Here is an 18,665-nt window from a genome sequence, read left to right as displayed (position 1 = left end):
CAGCAAACAAAATCTTTGGTCTATATCCTTTGCAAACCAAATATTAATTCATTTCTGAAGTAAATTTGACCTAGAGCTCTTACTTCTTTCAGAAATTAAAAGAAAATATTTGACTGAACCTCTCTTGAATCTTGTTGTGTTCAAAACTTATGGAACTGGCACAAATTTAGAGTTAGAAGCCACCAGAAAGATATAATTTTAATCACCTGGTTCAGCTCCTCCTGATTTCAAGATGATTGTTGGATCTAAAACTTCTCTTTTAAAGTCCAGATTCACAGGACAAGAGCCAGCATCTGCTCAGAGGTAGACTTCTGCCTCCATATACAGCTGATGAGAACTCTTGCAGAATGATATCCATTTTAAGCAAAAAGAGGAGTAATCTCAAATACTAAAAAATAAACATTTTTTATTTAGACTATGACAACCATATCTGTAGGAAAGCAGAACAGCATCTCCTTGATTCCTCAACTTTCTAATTGCTGTTCCGTAGCAGGGTATATGTGTGTGTTGGGGGTGTTCAGATAAGCTCTTTATGGAAACTGGTTACAGAGACTTACACTGGCTATGCAAATCACCACTATGGAAAGCAAATGCAGGGAGATCTGCCTGCAGTCAGAATTATGAGAAGAGTTACCAGTACACCAGGATCACAGGGTAGGTCTGTGATGGATAAAACTGAATCAAAATGCAAAGAAATTTGCTAGAAATTTGCTGAAAAACTCCAGACTAGAGGAAAGTTTGGTCCTACATCCAGGGATGATTCTTCATACCTTGTTGTGTGGTTGTGACCACACAAATGTTTGAATCTGAAGTTAAAACATCCATTACAGACAACCCATGTATTAAAACTGGGAGATGATCAGATTGTAATTGTAGAGTATAAGTTTATGCAGCAAAAATTATGCTTGCATCAGTGACAAAGAGATACGATACTTCTTTAAAGTAACTTTGGCACCAAACGCCCAGATATTTCACCATTGACGTAACTGACTGGGATTCAAAGATTCAGTAAGAGAATATGTGCAATATGACTGATCCACAAAGCTTGAAATCTGACTGGAAAGTTTGGGCTGGCAGCGTAGAAGCAATACTACACAGTGATTTAAGCTCACAGTGAAGAAGTGTGTGTGCTTAGTTCAATGGTCATTAACTTAACTCATGCTCGGGGACTGAACTGGGTCTAACGGCAGCTAGAAGCACAACAACAGCCACTGGAGATGAGGATGCCCACTGTTGCCCACGCTAGAAATGCTAGTGTCTTCAGAGACTCCAAGACTCCATGCTGAGTACAAGCAAGCTTATGCTGAATTTTGTTAAGCTTAAACTCAAAATGTTCACAGAAAATTGCAGAACTCTCCCCTCCCAAATCAATGCTTTCTTCAAACTGTTACACAGGATATTTCGGTTGTTCATCATTCTTAGATCAAAGACATCACTTTCAAGTGCTGTATAAACACAGAACAGGAGGAATAATGCCCCTTTCATACCAGTTCAAAGTTAATCTCAACAACTAGATACTGACAGGACTGCAGACTGTATTCAGCCATGCTGCCTTCAAGCGCCCTTTTCAAGATCTCTGTACATATGGGGAAGCTGTGTCTGGGAAATGAGGAAAAGGTTTTTGCTCTTACCAGTAGAACCTGTTTGGTGCGACTCCCTCGTGAAGAAGCAGCCATCTTCTCCCAAACTCCACTGAACTGAATAACTGGGGACAAAAACAAACAGTCATGACTCTCAGAAAAACAAAGATAATAGAGAAATTAATCTGAAGAAGCCTGCATCACTTCTGAGACAGTGACCTGGGCTTTTTCTTCTTCCAGTCTCTAAGGGACATGTCTGGGAGGGTTGAAAAGTGTCCCTGGTGACTTTTATGGCAGAAACAATACCAAGCTGTACAGCATGGGCTGCAAATATTGTTACCTTAGGGATCGCTATGTGGGCACACTCAGCTACCTGCCATAACTGAAAACTTGCTATCTAACTTTTTGTGGTAGTCTTCAGTAACCATGTAGCATAGAAAGATCATCTTTTATATCGTTAAACTTGTGGTACAGACCAAATGTATAGCATAGCACAGAAGCCAGGCTATATCCTAGCCTAGCTCTGACAACAGATATAGAGACTTGCCTTCCTTGACCTTCTGACATGATATCAATCTCTTTCCAGTTACCAGTAGCCATCTTTAATGAAGTTGTTCAATGTGGAACAAAAGAAGTGCTCTAACATACCCAGATTTCGCATGCAGGACTGACTGAATTTAAATAGCACAAGTAACTTGTACCATGGAAACCTGCAATTCTAACTTTGCTCCTGCAAACAAAGTGACACCATCTTCTAGCCTGGTTACATAAACAATAACCAAATACATCAATCACATCAGAAAATCTTTCCACAATAAATACCAAATAAGACTGAGAAAGGTCAGGGGAAAAAAAAAATGCCTGTACAGGTATTAGAAATACATTGATATTTCTTTGTGGAAAAATATACCAATAGAACTTTTACAGAGCACTTACAAACAGCTTCTCTCCATAAATCCTGCCATCAGGTAATAGTAGAGTGGGTGACCACTCAGGTTCAGTTTTTCTTTTGCTTTATTTTACTTCAAAATTTTCACATGGAAGCACTGAGAGGCAGTCAGCCCTATACTTTTCCTGTAGGTTCGTTCCATTTCCCCTCCTTCGCTTGCTTGACAGACATGGACAATCCTCTTTTCAGGCAAGGAAAACTGTGAACTGTCTTTTCAGGACACCACTTCAGAGGTTTTGCAAAAAATGCAAACAACCTGAATCATTATGTGCAATCCTTGATTGATTTTTTTTTTTTTTTTTTTGGAACAAGTAGTGGCAGAGGACTGGCAGGGAAAAAAGGAGTGCGGATGCCTAAGAGAATCACTGAGCAAAGAAGATGATTTTAAAGCTTTGAGTAGCCCAGAAAAAAATGATTTGAATGTATTTTAAGAATTATGAGACTCTGATTTAAGAAAATTTAAGATCTACTTCCTATTATGCATTATATTGCCATTGGGAATCCCTATTATGCATTATATTGTCACTGGAAATCCCTACATTCCTCAATTTCCCTACTGTAAAACCTTGGAATGACATGGAAAAACTAATTAAATTTGTAACAGCAGTTTGGTTTATGTTGAAATCTACTTTAAAATATGGAAGCTGGATATCCACCTCTTTGTTTTCATCTCCTTTTTTCTTGAACACTGTCAAAGAAGAGACAGGGAAGAAAGGAGAGGGAATAGAAGATAACCAGATTAGGCAAAGGAAACACAGTTTAGCTTTGCGGATAGAATTGCATACCCTATTAAAACTTCAGTGGTGAGTCTCTTACTTTTCTTTAAGTACAGGTAGATTTTTATTTGAAACTTTACAGCTCACTGACCCTAACAATAACTGAGGAAAAGTCATTTTTGAAAATTAATCTTTTAGGACAAGTAACAGTGAATTTTGAAAAGTGTTCTGAGGTCGCCTGATCAAGAGCGTTACCATTACAACATGTATTTTTCCCTTTCACATCCAAAATTCATTTCTAGACCTGCTTTCGTAATTGCACAAGAAATACAAACTAACTTAAGAACAGTAAGTGGCTGACAATCTATCTCACCAATACAAATATTTTCCTTTTTATGTCAAAGCAGTTTCTTCCATAACAAGTAACGTCTGTACGGTATTTAGCAATTTAATTTTTAATGAAGTTCAAGTCATCTCACCGTAAAACTTCATTTAATTTCTTAACAGGGAAGCAATCCAAAAAAAATCAGCAAACACCTCTGTGCTTCCAGATGAGGAATATGTAGGATGCAAGATTTCTGGGGACACTAATATTCAGCCAGCTGAAATCATCACAGTAAATCTTGTCTTCACCCTACTCCATCTATAGTTTCTCTGAGCACAGCTTTCAGAAAGTTATCACCTTCCTGAATTTGCTGTTGGTAGTAACAGTATCCTGAATGAATTTATCACAGCCTGCAGATGCTTTATCTGTGCTTGTATAGCATCCTCCTTCATCCTGCAATCTCACTGCAGTGCCAGGTGGTTGAACATCCCCAGTGCCACAGCTTCCCTCTGTCTCTTTTAGCACAAACATTTGGAGGGGTTGTTCACCTGGTGTATCCGGTGATTCCCCTGACAGAACAGAAATTGTGATGCTGCACAGCACCCAGGGAACCCTGCTTTCTCTTACTGTGTGCCCTGAACAGGAGAACTGAGTCAGGCAAAAAGGAGAGACATACAAGACATACAGTAATTTCAAAGGGAGTTCACAGATACAGCGGTTCTACTATGTCAGGGTTTTCTTCTCAAAATAGAAGCCATTGCCCAGTGAGCTAAGGAAAGCATGTGAGAAAAGGAAATAGCTCTCAGAGGGATATATCAGCTCCCTGGGAACTCATGCCCAAAGCTCTTATTGTCTTTGATGAGGCACTTTAATAACCCGGCTTTAGAAGCTTTTCTTCCTTTGCATTATTTCATCACCAATCTCAGCCTTTACTCAGCAGTGCAAGCAGTATTAATGTATCTTTAGCAAAAGGGAAATTCCCCAACTTATGCAACACCTCCAACAAAAGGGAAAAAGATCCTTTGCATTGAGGATTTTTTTCAGACATTTTATTCTAAGTATCATTCATTTTAGACTGAGTTTATTTAGTTGTACCAGAAAAAAAGAAATATTTGTAGGATAGTTTTTTTGTCATGTACTAGATATGACACAGCTGGGATTATTTTTTTCCCCATTTAGCAATTATAGTGCTCATATGGTTATTTTTTTTAAACCCAAGATCATATTTTGTTGTTGTTATAAAAGCTCATTCTCCCCTGGGACAATTTCTGACAGGCTTCTACAGGCAGTCCCTTCAGAGATGACATTTTATTTTCTTTGGCAAGCACTGCTGTTTGATGACAATTTTCATTATGAGACTGAAATTAGATAATGTTCTCTGCTACACTCTTTTTTTAACCACAAATACAAAAAGAACTTATTACAATGTATGTTCTCATCTCAGGGCCAAGTAGTGATCTGGCATTTCTGTTTTCACTAAGACAAAACTGTTATGAAGTACAAATCTGGTATTGATCTCTCAGATTTGACCCTTCTTCATCAGGGAATAATTCCCTTTTGCTTCTTCTTCTATTTTGTGTTTATTTTTCTGTGCAATACCTGGAAACTTAACAGTCATTAATATTTTTTTTCTTTTTTTTTTTTTTCTGTTTTTTAAATCCGAATATACTATGAATTAGAAATCTACCAGCTATCTCTTTCAGATGGGAAAATTGAAATACAAAAGAAAATTAAAGTCTGTCCCAAGGTGACAAATACCTTTTGATGATGAACAGGGATTTAAATAAACCATCTGAAATACAAGCCAGTCCCCTAGCTATAGAAAGAACCTTCTTGCAACACCATTCTCCTTCTGGAACAGGGAAAATTGACTTTGGGAATCTCAACTTCTTTCCTGATCATTATCCAACAATACCTGTATGCTACTCACACGATCTGTTAATTGTTTCCCAAATTGTGCGAGAAGCATAAGAGCTGCTCATGTATTTCACGGTCACAGTGTAAGCTTCACTTTTACATTCTTTGAGATACAAGAGTAACAGCAGGTTAGAGTTACCATGTAATCTTCGCATTCCCTTCTAATTTCCTGATCTGTCCATCACTAGTTTTAGACCTGAGTAATTTATTTTATATATATATATATATTTTGCATTTTGGCCTATATTCATTGATATAATTTTCATTTTGAGGCAAATAAAAACATTCTTTAATATATAGTTATTTTTAAACAGAAAATATAATTTGTAAACTGGGAAAAATTTTCCAATAATGTGATGAAAATAATGAAGAAAAAATATCTCAAATATGTTTGTAGTTTAAAAACAATGATTTTGTGAAGAGGAATAAAAAAAACTTACATACAAATTCTTAGTAAAATATTTAAAAGAAATGTGTCAAACCTGATTGATTTGTTTACTTCAGTTTGTCAATTTGCACTATAGAAAGTGTTTTAATTCCTGAATACATATTGAGAAAAAATGATGTTTTTCCTAAATGTTCCATGGAGAATAACTGGCATTTTGACTTTACTGATCAAGACTGAAACATCACTTCTAGAAGGGAAATTGTGTACTAGGGAAGAGGAAAAAGAACTCCACATTTTTTTTTATTTCAGCTCTTGAAAATCTCTGTAAAGCTCTCAAGGTCTTCACTTTATAATACGCTCTGATTTTTGGATGGTTCTAGACACATTCTAGATGTCACGTATCTTTCTTTGCCCTTCCATTCTGTATTGTATAGAATTAGCATTGGTATTGTATCATCATATAACCATGAGCCAGTTCACACCTATAAGAGTTCTGTCCCCTTCCATATTTTTTCTATCTCTGTTTTATTCTCCCCTGGTTGGCCCACATATTGTATCTCCAACGCACGTTCTCTTGCAGTCAGATTTCTAAGCTATTTAGAGTAGATTTCATCTACTGTAGTATGCATTTACACAATATAAAAATTACTGGGGCTGTTAGTAACTAGGATAATACGGGGAAATTACAAGTGCAGGTATGTGTAAGGACAAGTTTCCCCTATAATAGGTACTTCTATAAAGGTTTCCATTATTCAGAATGGTGGAAATTAGATTATTTTCCCATATTATTTCTAATACTTTTGTTTTTCATACACCAAGCAGCATATCAAAGAGTTAGGAGTTAGAAGAATTCTGTGTACATTTACTTATCTCAGGCAGATTAGAAAGGCAACCACCCTCACATTAAAGTGAATAAAAACAAAATTCAATATCTTAAAAGTCAGGGAAATTAGACAAAGTCTAGCTGAACACATGGCAGCATTTTAAACCTCATAAGCCATAAGGGACCATTCAAACCAGAGTACATCTGTCCTAACACAAATATAAAACCTTTGCGTGAAAAAAGACAGAGTCCCAAAGCTGGAAAAGCCAGTGTTAGTGGGCATAATTTTGATTCAGGAAAGGTGAAGTTTTCCTTATTTGCAGATTACAGAGGAATAACTGAATTAGGTTAGAATGAAGTTTAATTTCACCACTATCTCTTCTTAGAAACAGGTCTTTAACAGCTACTTGGAAAAGCAATATCCTAACACTTTGTATATTCAAAAGATCCTCAAAATATGGTCTCAAATTCCAGTAATCCTTGGCTCACAAAATATTGTGGCAGGTAAGGCTTTTCACAATCTAACACACTGCATGAAGAATCACCTCTTTTTGCTTATTCTGAGTTTGTCTCCTGACAATTTCATTTGAATGAAATGCACCTTGTATTGTAAGAGGAAGTGAACAATAGTTTCCAATTTATTTTATAAATATTATTTTCCATAATGGCCTATAGTGTGAATTTTACTCTTTCCTCAGGAGCAAGAAGGTTACTCTTGGAAATGATGGATTATACAGAACAATGGTTCTGTAATAAGATTTCTACATTTCATGGGCTTCAAAACCAGCTTTGAATATTTCACTGAAAACATTTCAACAGATGCCACTGTTTCCTTTCCTCGCATTATTCATCAATTTCTAGATACTTTACAAGTCTCTGAACCAAAATACTATGAACCACAGCATTAATATCAAGGAAGTCAATATTAACTTATAAATTATACATATGTATATATTATATATAAAGATATATATCTAGAATATGCATATATAGAATACGTGTAAGTTATAAGTTAATATATAAAAAATATAACTTGACTGTAAAGAAATGATTCAGTAGCTAGTGAACTGCTTCAATAGTTCCCCCAATGGAGAGAGGTATCTCAAACAGAAACTTACTGCAAAGAACACAATCTTCCCACCATTTCATAGGTAAATTTTGCAAATCTCCACTGAAAAACTATGGAAAAATTGTAGTGTGTAATACAGAGGCTCATCCTTCAGACATTTCGCCTAAAGGGATCACGTGAGTCTCAAGTACTGTAAAACACGAGACCTTCACTCACTCTTATGGAACTAAACCAAACAACACTAACTGAGCATTCATATATTTTCCTAACTTACCAGAGGTCTTATTTGGTTTTGTATTTTTGTGTTTCAGTCTACAAGTGCTTTAAAACTCCAAAACAAGTAACTAAAATATGAGATTTGAAGGTCTAATGATTTTTAGGCATCAAACAAATTTGATTCATGTTGATGTAATCACCTGTGGTACGGGATTCCAACCTACAGAACCCTGTTTGTGTATTTCGAATTGACCAAATCATGAAGTTGAAATCTTCTGACATAAACTCACATTTTCAGAACAAACACAACAAGTTCTTAGCAGTTTCATAAAGTATTGCATCTGGGTGAGCTTGGGAGATGCACTTTAATAAAACTTCACTGTGAACCACCTATTTCATTTACCAGCACTGAATTTTCCCTGAGATTTTCCCAGCCGAAAATCTGGGTCTTATGAGGTGGCTGAATTATGTTTATTTGGCTGTTGAGCCTGATGGGTAACAAAGCATGGCATCAACCAGATGTTGCTAGCAAATGCAAACTTGTATTAAAGAAAGCAGTCCCCATCCCTGCTCATTTCCAATGAGCTCTGTACTCCCCAGAGTCAGCACGTAAATGCTACCTGCAAACTCACTGAACTCACCATACTTTCACAGTAATCTCTATATCATCCAGGACAACAAAGAAACAGTTACTCATTTAACATCTGACCTTGAAAGCACATATGAAGTATTGAGAATCTGAATGACCCACCAATTCTGATAAAATCCCACTTGAAGGGTCGTTATGCTAATCAAGACTTACCATCACCTCATCTGCTCTCAAGAGATTCATTTTCACAGCCAAAGCTTTCTGCCAAACATGAGTCCCTTGTGGCCTCAGCTCCATTTTAACACCTACACAGCATGGATGCAGATATGACCGACCCATTGTGTCCATGATGTTTCATCATTTAGCATTAAAACTAATGGTGTTCTGGTTTCATGGAAGTTTACAAGCAATGGTATTAGCATGATGTCTCCAGTGCACTCAATACTTATGCTAAACATGTGGCAGAAAACACGATTTTAACAGCAGATACTTAAAGGAATCTGCACAGCCAGAAAGAGCTACTAGTATCACCAGTCTGTTCTCCAAAGCGAGGCTGCAAAATCTTAGCTGCTAACTCAAGCAAGAGGCAGAATTATTCAAGCCAACAACTGATGGCTGAGCTAGACTGTATCTTTTGGAGACAAGTCCAATCTCAATGTTTGAACCTTATTTGAAAAACATTGAATCTTAATTCCAAGGGATGATGAATTTATCACTCTGCTTGGTAAATTGTCCTAAAGGTTAATTCCTTCCTCTGCTCAAAAAAAAGTTATATCTGTAACAGGCAAGAGGCTATCCTGCACTTGCTTTCCGTTGTACTGTAAATGTATTAGGTTGGTTCATAACTTTTTAGATAACTGAATTAAAGAAATGCATTTTGTGCTAAAAGATATATCGTATGAGAATGAGAACAGAACAGAAAATGCTTATTACAGCAGAATTCAGGGGTAAGTGTCAGAATTACCATGCACGCATACATAGTTTCATATTTGAAAATAAACTACTTTTTATCATTTTTACTATAGTGGAATCTATGACTCCAAGTGAATTTAGTGTTCACAGGTGCTTTGCATAATAAGAAACTGGAGACACATAGGAGCGTACGGTCAAAACAAATGACAGTCAGAAAAGGGAGAGGAGAATCAGTTACAGAAAAGTGAAGGGAGTTGCTGAAAGCTACAGAGATCAGTGGCAGACTTAGTGATAGCAAACACATTTCCTTATTCACAATCCATTGCACTCTCCATTTCTGAAGAAAAGAAAAAGTCAATTTCATGGAAGTAGGAAAATGGGAATTATATAGAGCAAAAAAACCTTGCAGAGAAACAAGTGATCTACCCGTAGCTATATAGCATCCAAGAACCCCAAAGCAGCAAATGAACAACTTCTCTAAGGGTACAGAGGTCTCATGTTTATACAGATGGATAAGCAAAGACATACTGATTTGCCTAAAGATGAGTGAGTCAGTGGTAGAGAGCAGTGATTAGTGCTTTCCTTCTAAGTCTTTCCTTCTCTTTCACAGATCTTGCCTATGGCCCAGATATGCATCTGCCTTTCTGGACAGACAGGCTGCTGCTAGGTTCAGTTATTTGATTTTTTTTTCTTCTTCAAACTTTTTTTTTTTTTTTGGGGGGGGGGGGGGGGGGGGGAGTGGGGAGGAGGAGGGGAGGGTGTCTTTCTTGTGTACTTTTCACATCTATATAACCTCATTTTATATGACCTAGGTAGATGAACCCTTCCCTGCCTTAAAGACAGAGGTATGAAAAATAACAGAGAGTTTCAGTGTAAACAAAACAGCTTTGACGCCACTTAGTCTATCTCACAAAAGTTACTGATCATATTCACCTGGACAAATATCTACCTCAGAAAAAAAGAGACTGAAAAAAAATAAAATAAAATAAACAACATCTCCCTCCTTCCCCCAAACAAACTAATGCTATAAACAAATAGTACAAGAGAATAGTTTGTAAAGGTTTTGTCCAATGTCAAGTAAATTTTCAGTATGCTGATTGGGGAAGGGAGCTTCCTGTTTACATTTTGATGCAATTTTATTGAGATTTGTTTTTAATTTAGTTTTTTAAATTGAGAACTTAAAACAAAGCCAAGATGGAGCCTTGAACAATGACCCACTACCAGAAACAGGACATCCCCTATTCATTCAGTGATGTCCTCCATGCAGGGAACATCTTTATTTCCTCCTTATGCCTCAGTTTCCCTCTCCATAAAATGCAACAAACGATAATTAACAGTTCTGTGAACAAATGACCATTAAGAGGTGAGAAACTTCACCAAGGCCCTAAGGATTGTTCTGACAGAAAGTCACAAGACATGTAGTCATTCAGAAAACTAAAATTTGTGCCATTTCTTCCTGACACGCTCAAGAAGGACAGAAAGGCTTATTTACGACGTATTGTCTGCTAACTCCGAGTAGCTTAAAAACAGCATGATTTTTCTCAAAGGCAAAAATAAAAAAATAATTTAAAAAATCCCTCTTTTTCATAGATAAGGATTAAGAGGCAGAGAGGGTGGGAAATGAGACCAGTGTGATTTTTCACTTCCCATGGTATTTGTCCTCTTGGAGGTTTTGAATGAGGAAAGCATGTACAATTTTACCTTCACATACCCTTCCAACTGCACCTGATCCCACCTTCTTTATTGTAGGAAACTGAGGAAGATGGTATGGTTTGACAACAGATATGTTGTCCCACAACAGACTCCGGATTTGCTGAACAGCACTTTAGCTACGCAGCCAAGAATCAGTCCCTAACACACCTATCTCCACTGTGTGACACACACAGTCAATAAAGGTAGACAGACGGAATTAGATTTTTGGGAAAGTCTAAAATAAAATAAAATAATAATAATAATAAAAAAAAAAAAGAAAAAAAAAAGAAATGTAAACCATTTACTCATGCTGTGTTGACAAAGCTCTTTAAGTCTGGGGTGCCCTGCCTTTCAAGAGTTTGTTTAAAATGAGAGAGGAGAAGCAAAAAGAATAACTCCATTTTAAATTATTATTTTTATTATTATTTTTTAGCCTTTGTTGCTGTTTTTCAGTTCTTGAGTACCTTTACACATTTGTTCTTGAGCTGGGTAATTATGATTCTGCATTTCACCCATCTTGTGTTTCCCAATTTCACCCATATTTCATCTCTCCAAATAGCTCTGTGATTCCTGTCCGATTACTAACCATTCTTCTGTGTGTCTGACCCATCTAAATAGCAGAAGATGTCTCCACATGAAGTAGAGACTCTTACTTCCACCCTCTGATTTCACAGCAAACTACTTCTGAAGATTACACAGTAATACTTAAGTAATACTCCCACAAAATACGGCCCCTCATCCTACAAGCAAGCTGATTAAACCCACAAGAGCTTGCACGTATAAGACCTCCAGCAAGCTTTTACCTTGCAAGCAGAGCTTCACAGTGGCTGAACTTTCCTCCTGATTTGTAACTCCTCTTACACAGAAAACAGAGAAGCATGCAGTAGTTCTGCAATTACAGGGTAAGAATCAGCCATGTAACAACTGCACTTTCAGACAGAACAATGAATGCAATCATGAAGCAATTAGCACAGGTGGCAGATGGTTTGCTACTCTTTTTTTTTTTTTTTTTCCTCAGGACTGGCAGAAAAAGTCATGACTGAATAAGGGACTGGCCTGTCAGCAATGGTAATTCAAGTCTGCTGCCCAAGGCAGAGACAGAGGGGAAAGATAAGTACAAAAGCAACCGAGTCACTGAAGCTTAATGAGTTACTGCTCATCAGCTGAACCCCAGTAATTAACCACATTCATCTGCACACAACACCCAAGAAACTGGGCTGTAAAGTAACTTCAGTTAACATAGATTTCCCTACCATTTAGTAAATCTCTATTCATCCAAACAAAAAAGATCTGTGGTGCTTATCACAGTGATAGACTCAGTGGGCTGTAAAGAGATTGAGGGTTGATGCTTTGTGACCCATTTCCTGTTCATTACAACTGAGCAATAAGAGGCATGCACTAACTTTTGAATTTGCCCTCACCACTACTGAACTGTTTGAATCACTTCTTAAAGTCAAATAGTCCAGTCCCAATGTGATTCCTGTCACCCCAGCTCTTTGCTCTATTCACCACCTGATTTTCCTGGTCTCACCTGCTGCAATGACAAGATGTAAATGATGTAATAATGACTTGGCTTTCTGGAAGGATGTAAATGTGTTTTCTAATTGATTCTCACCTCCCTCCCGACTGCCAACAGCGGTATTATTAAACGAATTCAACAATCCTAACTGGTCAGAATATAACTTAACGCATCAATGAAACCTCCATAGCCTCTTCAGTCCATGCATGGTATCTAGGTCAGTGATATGACAATGTAAATTCTTTACCATGCAGCTATGTTTCCCTTGCTTCCAAGGGTGATTCTTGATCAGTCAGCACACAGTGCCTGGAATCCAAGGAGTAACGGTTCTCTTTCCTTAAATACAGCCTTAGCAAGAGAATGTAATATAGCACACTGCAAGATCATTTGTTCCAAACTGCCCCACAGCTCCCATTGCAATTATCTAGATATCCACAGGACTACATAATTACTCTGTGAAAATTCTGCCTTTAGATATGCAAAAATGAAACCAGAGGGAGCCATTTACACTTAGCCACAGGCAGAATTTGACCCTTAGTTTGACTTACATTTAATTTAGTCCAAGCTGATTAATACTCCTTGCCTGTTGGTTATGCTCTATGGTTCTTGGCCAAAGATCGTTGAAGTCAGAAAATATCTCCATTAGGCTTCACAGTAGAAACCAGTCCTGTGACTCATGTCTATATGGAGGACTTTTAAAATTCTATTTCAGAGGTAATTGGTACAGATATACAGTGCTACATGATTTTTTCTTGCAGCTATAGTACTGAATTCCCAACAGTTATCCAATTTGCTAGTCAATGTCACAACACAAAGAAAATTTAACATACAGACTGCATCCTCTCACTGAAAACTCCCTGTAAACACACCTCCCACACCAACTCCATGAATTCAGGTTAACACACAAAAGGGTCCTTCATTCCTATATCCAGTTTGTTTGTTTGTTTTTCTTTTAAGAATTCTGTAAAAGAAAAGAATGGGAGTTTCCTATGGAACACTGACAATATACTTGCTGGTAGCCATCTACCATAAATTAAATGTGCATTATCTGTATGGAGTCTAATTCAGAATTATTTCCTGAACAGGTTGACTATCCCAACAGCAGAAATTCATTTTTGACTATATCCTAACTCTATTTGACAAATTTACCACTAGAAGTTTCATTGACCTTCGCACAATAAATCTCCTGTTACCAATACACATTAACTTTCATTCCAAAGGGTCCTAAAAGACAGCATGTACAAGATTCTGTTCTGTTTCATATCATTCTAGGGAATTCAACAGCCACAAGGGAATGAAAACATTTTGACTTTCTCTAATTACATACCAGAAATCACACACAGAAATCATTTTATCTGCACCTTCCATTGGAACAGATTATAACCACAGTACATTCCACAAAATGCTACGAGAGGGATGAGTGAAAAATATTGCATGTAATTGACTCTAGAGGAAGAATTAGGCAGGCATGATGCATTTTCTAACATTCTGTTTTGGAAGGATATTAAGCTACAGGGCTGGAATTGTACTGGCTTTCAGCTTAAAGTGTAGGACCGAACATCTATTCCAAAAGTTCCTATAAGATCATTTTGTGACCTTAGCTAATTATTCAACTTCCTCATGCCTTTATTTTCTCAGGTATACAGTAATAGTAACTAGAAAACTAACTTAGGCAAAAGGAAAATTAACTTTTTAATCTTTATATAATGAATTCAGATACTAACTTGAAAGACATCACAGAAATCAAACTTTTATGCTGATACTTTAATATATAATCTGAACAATGTAACTGATATTTTGATTATTGATCAGATTCAGAGTCTCATAGATTAATTATATGTAAAACAAAAAGACACATCCAAATCACTGTATGATGACTTGCAAACAATGCCAAGACATTTCACTCTGTTATCCCTCTTGGGAGCTTAGTTAATTGTTTTGGTCTGTCTTTTACTCAAAAGCAACAACAAGTCAACATGTGAAATCCACCATTTCTCAGAGCAGTTTGCTCCAATGGCCCGCAACTTCACAGTTGAGTTTAGCTGTCATTGACTCCTAGCCATCCATTCCTGTTACAAGGTTTTTTGCTAGATCAGAAAGTTTACTTGTACGTGTCATCTTCCCCATGAAGATATTTATATACAGTAATACAGAATCATAGAATGGTTAGGATGGAAGGATATTCCCCAGGTTAAACAACCCTAACTCTCTCATAGTTTCCTTTCAATCTGCTTTTTGGTAAACTAAACAGATTGAGCTCTGTAAAGTCCTTCAAAGGAAATGACTGACTTGTGCATATTGATATGTGTGATTTTCAGAAACTGTTAACAATGAGGTTTCTCACAGCCAAGTCCCATTCTGGTGTCTCAAGTTTGGCATCAGTAAATTTCACAGCATCCAACTGATAGATTACCCATACTGAAGGAACTGGCCTTCAAAGGAAATTGATTCACTGCTACTTTGAAAATATGCCAACCAGATAGAAACAAGCAACCTCTTATTCTGTTCTTGGATCCGGTACCAGAACGGCATGAGAGAAGTGTTAAATAAGAGGACAAATAACCAAATTACAGGATGCTTTTCTTACCCTGAAGAATCCTAGATATATTCTCTTCCCATTGCCTGTCCAATGATATTGCCAAAAGGATTGGTGAACAAATGCAGGTTGACGAGTCAGTCATAGAGAGCTAGGCCCCATGAACCCATTAGATGCCTATGTCCTTTACTTTGCCCTACAGATCAAGGATTACCCAACGTCTCCTGCTGGAAATACCACCTTAGTTACTACAAAAATTGTTGTGAATGCTCTGCAGCAGTTAAGTAGGGAGATGGAGAAACACCAGGTTGTCCCTAAGCACATAAAGCAAAATGCTACCAACAATTCTTACCTTTTGATCTTGACTATATGCTAAGATCCAATCTTCCTGCTTTGGGTGGAAGAGCAGACTGTGAATGTAGAAGTTCAGACGGTACTTTTGATAGGTGGCACCTTCATCAGAACTAATCAATAAACTGCTCTCAACCTCTGGGTCAGTCAGCAGCATAATCTATGGAAAGGAAAGATGGAAACACAGTAGTGAAGAGGAATCAGAAGACAGGAACTTCCGATAACCTTATTAAACAGTTTGTTTCAAAATGCTTCAATCCAATATCAAAACTAAGCGTAGCCAAACGTTCAGTAAGGAAATTAGTATGTTTAAAATACATATATAAGCACATAACATACAATCAAATAGGGAAAATAACCATCACTAGGTTAAAACAGACCCAAATGAAGTCTATGCTGAAATTATCAGAAAAAATCAAACATGAAATTTGTATTTCAAGAGTGAAAATAACTTATTAAGCAACCACAGCAGGCTGCTAGGGTCTTTGGGATTCATCTATTGGAAAAGCAGATGAAAAGTAAGGTGTTAAGAAGAAGAAAGAAAAAAAAGATGGGGGGAGGACAGAGACACACACAGAATGATCTCTAATGGTGAGGTTTGTTAGACTGTGGCAGAATTTTCAGAGAAAATGACAGTTTCATTGCCTGAAATGTTATAATCTGGCTGTCTGCAAGAAGCAATCTTGCTTTGGCAGAAGAACACATTTGATAACGTGCTGGGTTCTTTCCATCTCTAGTTTCTATGGTGCTGTGAATTACAGATTCACTAGTGTATCAAAAATAAGCTCTGCAGAGAAAAGTTGTTTTCTTGCTTTGTCCAAGAGTGTTAGGTCAGGGATGACAGAAGATCTATGGCTTTCAGTTATAGTAGCTACTTCTCCCCATTAACTATGGTATTAATTGGACTGCATTGCTGATGAATCAGAGAGAATAATGAGAAAGTTTTCTCGTGTTTCTCTGCATGAGAGAGAATACACAGCTTTGAGCAGTACAAAGAGATCATTTCAGTATTTCAGCAAGCAACAAAGTAATACCCCTAAGGAGTGTGAATGAGGCACTGTGAATGACAAACATGAAAAGTTCTGAATATTTGCCTGAGCAGGTATTAAAGCACTGAATCATTAGCATCATTTTAATTTCATTTTACTTCATTTTTAAGTACTGGTGTTGCTGTTGCTTTGCAAGTGGCAAACTCTAATCTGTCTTTAGACAAGCCTGAAATGAAAGGACCTACACCTGGAATTTCTCAGAGCAAATTCGTATTTGAGTTTTGACACTGCACAAACACACATTTCATTTCTTTCTCTTTAATTAGGCAGGTAGGTTAGGTACAACAATTAATTACCTATGAATTATAGGGCACCATAAGTCTTGATATACACAGATTATAAAGAATTAGTTGTATGTGAAGGTGTAAATACACATGTCCTTCATTACTGGATAGCTGCCAGATGTTTTTATCTATGACTAGAAAAACCCTTGGTAGCATAACAATTTGGTCAGTGACTTTGAAGGTTGGGATATTACTTCAAACTCCCAAAAATGTAATATCCTGAATGATCTTAGACCAGTTACATTTCCTTGCCACACTGTATCTCTAATGCAAAATAGGGTAATGTTCCCATCACAACATAAAGGCATTATCACCTTCTGTATTTGTGGTCTACTTTTGAAATCTTACGATGAAAACATGCACTATCAGAATTAAATATTCTTATTTTTATTTAACACTTTAAAATACATCAAGCATATAATTGATGTGGCTTCTAAACTGAAGATTGCATGATAGAAACTACGCAGAAAGCATTAATAATCAAAGCATCAATATATAGACCATCTATTTTCACTAAGTAACCTATGCAGCTTCTGAAGCCAAAAATTAATTGTCATGTTTATCAGTTAGGTTTTTTTTCTTACCAGACAAATTTCTGGGACAATGTTCCTATGGTTAATATTTATCAATTGCATACTCTGATTCAGAAATTGTGATTTTCCTATTTTTATGACTCCATAAGTGGATTTTGTTTATGCTAGTATTTGGAAATATCACAGCGCAGCATTAATTTGGACTATAGCAACTAAAGCAGAAATAAGCACAAATCAATGGCCTTGATCCCAGCTCTCTGAAGTTAATAAGAGACTTTTCATTGACTTTGGATTGTGTCTCTAAGGCAAGTTGTTAATCAAGATCCACTCTAGTCTCACATACCTCTTTCTACCTGCATAAGCAACTCATCTGACCTCATCACTGCCACATCCAAGAACATCAAAGCCTTAACACATTTTCTGTCATGCCATTCCTCTGAAGTGTGAAAGTGCTCTTATCTCCATTTTATAGAAAGGGAATTGAGGGACAAACTGCTGAGGCACTGAAGCACCTAATTCCTCATTCAATCAATAAAAGTTAAGCACCCAAACAGATTTGCCAGCACTGCTGACTTTGGTTTTAATCTGCTAACTACCACCCTGGGATATTACTACTGTGTTCTCAGGTACCTGCAGTCTCCAGAAGTCTTGACCATTGCACTGCAATGACCAGCATGTCTGTACATATGAAGTGTTTCAGGACGCATCTGTTTTACTACACATGCTGACAGCAACAGCATTGTACGTGTGGCAGGACTGTGCAGAACTGCTGAAGACTTATGCAAGGGCATACAGAGAGTCAGAAACAGGGGACCGAGGTGACAGATGACTCTCCAGCCACTAGTCTGTTAACTATGAGACCAACTTTCAGTGCTGGGACAGCGTTCTCTGTTCCACCATTGTACCAAGCGTTGCCAATCACTTTGCAAAGATGTCCTAAAATGAAACAAGCTAGAACTGACTAAGCAGTTACAACCCACATCACAGTCAGAGTCCCCTGTCACTTACAAGATAAGAAAAGCAAATTTAAACACCAGATATCTGCATATAAATAATCAGAGTTACAAGTCCAAAAGTTAGCATTTGTTGGATGAGAAGCAGAAATTGACAACTGAGTTAAAAAATTGTCAGAATGAAGGGGAAACACCACGTATATGTATCTGTATGAACCTTTCAGATCAGAGCAGTAGTGTACTTCTAAAATTAATCCCTCAAAT

The 18,665-nt window shown here is 37.1% G+C and overlaps 1 protein-coding gene across 5 annotated transcripts in view; it reads right to left on the bottom strand.

Annotated features, from left to right (window-relative positions):
* The window catches only part of SORCS1 (sortilin related VPS10 domain containing receptor 1), a 290,008-nt gene that overhangs the window by 97,019 nt on the left and 174,324 nt on the right, over positions 1–18,665 (bottom strand). For all 5 annotated transcript variants that reach the window (XM_067000355.1, XM_067000356.1, XM_067000357.1 and 2 more), the window contains exons 4-5: positions 15,584–15,742; positions 1,632–1,705 (exon numbers count right to left, since the gene is read on the bottom strand). In XM_067000355.1, the coding sequence (XP_066856456.1) occupies positions 1,632–1,705; positions 15,584–15,742 (233 nt within the window). The remainder of the gene's footprint in view (positions 1–1,631; positions 1,706–15,583; positions 15,743–18,665) is intronic.

The sequence above is a fragment of the Anser cygnoides genome, chromosome 7, assembly GCF_040182565.1.
Source record: "Anser cygnoides isolate HZ-2024a breed goose chromosome 7, Taihu_goose_T2T_genome, whole genome shotgun sequence".
NCBI classification, from domain to species: domain Eukaryota; kingdom Metazoa; phylum Chordata; class Aves; order Anseriformes; family Anatidae; genus Anser; species Anser cygnoides.
This window is presented reverse-complemented; position numbering and strand designations above follow the sequence as displayed.